Genomic DNA, 5,209 nt, shown 5'->3' with positions numbered 1-5,209 from the left:
TTTGTTCTGAAACCTAAATATTTAATTGGGGGCACAGGAGAGCATTGGATTCTGCATTGAGAATGTTCTAAACCTAGGAGGAAAGGGAATCCAAGGACTCTGGAACTTTGAAGGACAGATCCAGAGAAAAGTTTGCATGTCCAGATCCAGAGAAAATGAAATGGGGACTCACTGGGACTTTCACATTGTTTGGAGGACAGGGATAACACTGGATGTTGAAATGGTAGGGAACTTACTCTGAGAGACACAGGAAAATTTATGTGCATTCCTGCATCTGGGGTGACTAGGATTATGGGTAATTTGTACACCAAGATTTTATTTTAATCATGTTTGGTAAGGTTGAGGGTCAGAGAAAAAGAGGAAGACCCGAAACGAGATGCATTGGCCAAGTGGCAGCATTGATGGACTCAAGCGTGGCAATGGTAGTGAGGTTGGCCCAGGATCGGGCATGTTTCGTTCTGCTGTGCATAAGGTCACTATGAGTTGGTGCCAACTCAATGGTACCTAACAACAACAATGCACTTGGACATATTATCAGGAGGGACCAGTCCCTGGAGAAGGACATCTTGCTTGGTAAAGTGGAAGGTCAGCGAAAAAAAGAGATCCAATGAGATGGATTGACACAGTGGGAGCAGCAATGGGCTCGAGTGTAGCAACAATTGTGATGTTGGCACAGGACCGGAGAGTATTTTGTTCTGTTGTGCATAAGGTGGCTATGAGTCAGTACCAACTCAATGTAACCTAACAATAAGTGCATTTGGGGAACCAGATTCCCATCTGGAGGCACAAGAATCGACTTATGAGCTAAGGCTCACGTGCAGGGAGAGCTGGGAGCTGAGGGACTGACGTCTGGTCTCAGAGCCCCACTGATGGTATCCGAGGGCACACTGAGACTTGGGGTGTGAAGGGATGACATGAAGCTTAGGCATATGAGACTTTATACCGGGGGTCAGTGATTCCACCACCCCTGTTTCTGTCCCCCATTAGCCTCTGCTCACTGGTGCTCTCCTCAAGACCAGGTCCTGTGAGCTACAGGTCCTTCCCAGTCTGACCAAAGTCGCTGGGAACGCATCCAGGGTGACCTAGCGTTCTCAGAACAACAGGTGCTGCAGGGTAGGGGTGGGGCTCCGGGGTGGGGGGGGATAAGGGTTTTTAAGTCTCCCTGGGGAGGCTTCTCAGCTCATAGCTCACTGACTGCCTGACCCTGGACACCTCTGTCATCATGTGGTTCCTGGTCCTGTACCTCGTCCTGCCCCTGGGGGGCACAGGTGAGATGGAGGGAAGGTTGAAGGAGGGTGAGTGGGTCCTACACTCATGTGGGTCCTCTTTATGCCCTTAAGTCCCTCCCTCCCACCCAGCACCCCAGCCTCTCTCTCCAACCCACAGACTCAGACACCAGCTGTTTTCCTATATCTCCCAGACCCATGTCAGAACTTGGTCTAGGCCCTCTGCACAGTCCTTACCCCTACACTAGGTTTCTCTCCCTCCTAGGAAACCCCAGAACTTTCTGTCTTCCCCAGACAGCTCCCTAACTTCAGCCCTTTTATCAAATTGGCAGAGATTAGCCTTCTCTGTCTCCTTCCCTCCTTGGAGACCTCTGACTCTTCCAAGAAGTTTCCCCAATGCCACCAGTTTCTGGAACCCTGATTATCCCCTCCTACCTCTAGATCTCAATGATCCAGGGGCCTGGCTCCTGGTTCTCCAAATCCCACCATAACCCCCTGACTTTTCCTAACCAGTTGTCAGCTCTCAACTGTCTCCCCCAGTTGCTAACATCTAGTCCCCAAATTAAAGTTTCACAAAAAATGAATGATTCTTCTCATGTAAACTATCTGACCTATGGACCGATAGGGTCGCCATCCTGGTATGGTGCTCGGGTTCTGCAGACTTCCCCTCCTGCCTCAACACTTCCATCCTTCTCTCCTGAAAACAGCACACAAATTCACCAATAGGAATCTCTTTGAGCACTCTCGTAGTTCTAGCTCTTCTACCTGAAATTCATCTTTCCAACTTTGCTTTTCAGGAGTCAGAAGATCCCAATACGTTCCCCTCTCCAAAATGTAATTCTCAGACACCACACATAGCAGGTCCTCTATTCTACCCACAGAGGGTTGAACCCTGTTTCCCATCTCTCTCCATTCCAGCCCAGACAGCTTCATAGGGAAATCCATATCCCATCAGTACACTCAGTCCATCATCCCTCCCCTTCAGAAACTCAGTCTCTTCTGCAATGACTGTCTCTCACCCCTTCCTCTCTAGAGCCTGTCCTAGCCATGGCCCCAGTCCTATTTTCTAAGACCCCTCACCTCTTCTTAGAATGCCACTCCAAGTCACAGGACCCCACAGTTTAGAGGCTCCCTCTCTCAGTCCTTATCTCTAACCCTTTCTATCATCCTTTGAGCTGGAACCCCAATATATCCTAACTCTACCAGACCTACTGACCCCAAAGTGATCTCCAAAATTTCCAGCTCAGATGTTCATTCTTGGCATCCCAGACCTGACTCTCTAAGTCTGCATCCTGCTCAGAATCCCAATACCCCACCCAGGCTTTGGCATCTCCTCCACCTTTGTTGTTGTGAATTGCTGTCGAGTTGATTCGGACCCATAGCGACCCTGTATGTGGTTTCTGAGGAGCAGCTGGTGAGCTTGAAGTTCAAACGACTTTGCAGTCTGGCGCATTAACCCACATCCTTACTCTCAGCCTCAACTCTCTCCCTTGAGGCTGTTGTTCCTCGATTCTGGTACCTCATCTCAAGACCATTACTGCCTGCCCCCTTGTCTAAGACCCTGAATCACTTACTGTCCCATCCCCAAATGACTGCTTTCTTTCCATACCATCTTGGCATCTCCCACATTGATTCCTAGAGATTTCTCTGCTCTCAAAACATAAAGTATCCCAAACTTGCTGCCAGCTCTTGATCATGTCCCCTAGTCCCTGACATCTGGTCCCCAAATCCTGACCCTACAACCCCCAAATTCCACCAGACACTCTTGTTTCTTCTCAGTCAATCTATGTGGCCAACCACCCACATGTACCATCTTGAGTATGACTTTAGCATTCTGGGACCTTCTGGGTCATTTGCCCATCCCCACCTGCCTTCAGCCCTGATCCTTATCCCAATGCCCCTCCTAGTTCCTGCTCTTCCTGCCAACTCAGGCCCACCTAACCCAGCATCCCCTTCACAGGTGCTGTGCCTCTTACCCAGCCCCGCATCGTTGGAGGCTGGGAGTGCCAAGAGCATTCCCAACCATGGCAGGTGTCTGTGCACGATTTCCACAAGCCTCAGTGCGGGGGTGTCCTGATAGATCCCAAGTGGGTGCTCACGGCTGCACACTGCAAAAGCCAGTGAGTAGGGGCCTGGGGCCTGGGGAGGGGTCACCTGTGCTTCCATTGAATGAGCAGGGTTCCTTTCTCCTGGGAGAATTACAGGAGAAGCCGGGGACAAAAGGGAGAGTGAGGAGGTAGTGGTCCAGGTCAGAAAGAGAGAGACACAGAGCTGGGGCTGGACCATCCCACAACATCCCTCTCCTTGACAGAGTCTCTTCTGTGTTTCTCTTTACTGTCTCTGTGTATCTCTATGTGTCTACGTAATTGTCTGTGTTTCTCTCCTGTGACCATGTTTTGGTCTCTATCTCTTGGTCTCTTCTCTCTCTGCCTTTGTCTATCTCTGGTCTCTCTACCGTTATCTCTGTCTCTGTCTTATCCTTCATCTCTGACCATTCTTTGTCTGGGTTTCTGTCTAACTCCTTGTCCCATCATTGGACATCCACACCCCACGATGGGCCTAGGGGCCTCCAAAGATCCTCCCAGGACCTGCAGGAGGCTCTCTGTCCCCTCTGCCCCCAGTCCTGCCCTCCAGGACAATTGGTCTGCTCTAGGGAGACTCTAGGAACGGCTGGAATGAGCTGGAGCCTGAGAGGGGGAGGCTAGGGAAGGAGGAATGGGGGCCTGGGAGGGAAGGGGCCAGGCCCCCACCTCTGGGGAACCAATATACTTGTCACAGCTGCAGCTGAGCTGGTCTCAGGCACTCCCCGACCCTCCCACCTGCACACACCCCACCTCCCTGTCCTTCATCCCTCCTATCTCAGCTCCCCCAGGTCCTCTCTGTCTCCTTCTGTCTGTCTTCAGGTCTGCCCCTTTCTCAGTATGTCTGTCTCACTCCCCTCCCTTGTTCTGTTCTCCTCACTCCCTCTTCTTCCCTGTGCCCATTTCTCACTGTCTCTGATGTTTCTGTCCTTTTCCTCCATGTATCACTCTTCTCCATCTCTGCCCATCTCGGTCTTTTTTCACACTTAACACTCTCTCTTTTCCACTCCATTTCCTTCTGTTTGTACAGGTCTCGGTTGCCCCAGTCTATTTCTGTAGGACTCTGCATCTTTCCTCTTGCACCTCCTTTTCTCCCTCTCTCTGTCTTCCTCCTGTCCTCCCTCCCAGCCTTCCTTCTCTCTGGTTTTCTCTCTTGGAACCCTCTCCTAGGCTCCTCTCCCTCTTCTCATTCTCTCCATGTCTCTCTTTCTCCCTCAGGCATCTCCAGATCTGGGTGGGCGCCCACAACCTGGATGATTTGAAAGATCCAGCTCAGTTTGCTGAAGTTAGCGCCAGCTTTCCACACCCAAGCTACAACGTAACTTCTGAGAACAGCCCTTACATCTCCCCAGATGAGGACCACAGCTCTGACCTCATGCTGATTCGCCTGAAGAATCCCGTGAAGATCACAAATGCTGTGAAGGTTCTGGGCCTGCCCACCACGGAGCCTGAAGTGGGCAGTACCTGTATTTTCTCAGGCTGGGGCAGCATCGATCCAAGTGGTGGTATGTGTGGACCAACCATGTCGGGTGAAGGGCAGACTTCCAGGTCTGAGAGAGGAGAGGGCTGAGACATCTGGGTCTGAGGGGATATCTACTTAAGGAACACGTTAAGTCCAGACACAGTCCTGTTTCTCCCTCGCCTGTAGATGTATATCCAGATGATTTGCAGTGTATAGACATGAAAATCTTTAAGAATGACGTGTGTACCAAAACCCACAACCATAAAATAACGGCGTCTATGCTCTGTGCTGGGCATTTGGAAGCAGGCAAAGCCATCTGTTCGGTAGGTCAACCTCCCCTCACCCTACAAATCCACCAGCAGGACTGAGGGAGGGGCCCCGGTACCGTGTGGGGTAGGAACCTCAAGCTCAGGAGACATCTGTCTCCACTACTTCCCAGC

At 51.1% G+C, this 5,209-nt stretch overlaps 1 protein-coding gene across 1 annotated transcript in view; it reads left to right on the top strand.

The window, feature by feature from the left end:
• Positions 1–1,222: 1,222 nt before the first annotated feature.
• Positions 1,223–5,209, top strand: part of LOC102820666 (kallikrein-1-like) — a 5,923-nt gene continuing 1,936 nt past the window's right edge. Inside the window, exons 1-4 of the mRNA XM_006868375.1 lie at positions 1,223–1,268; positions 3,187–3,346; positions 4,526–4,812; positions 4,956–5,092. Of these exons, the coding sequence (XP_006868437.1) occupies positions 1,223–1,268; positions 3,187–3,346; positions 4,526–4,812; positions 4,956–5,092 (630 nt within the window). The remainder of the gene's footprint in view (positions 1,269–3,186; positions 3,347–4,525; positions 4,813–4,955; positions 5,093–5,209) is intronic.

Source organism: Chrysochloris asiatica, unplaced genomic scaffold (genome assembly GCF_000296735.1).
Source record: "Chrysochloris asiatica unplaced genomic scaffold, ChrAsi1.0 scaffold00116, whole genome shotgun sequence".
NCBI lineage: Eukaryota > Metazoa > Chordata > Mammalia > Afrosoricida > Chrysochloridae > Chrysochloris > Chrysochloris asiatica.
This window is presented reverse-complemented; position numbering and strand designations above follow the sequence as displayed.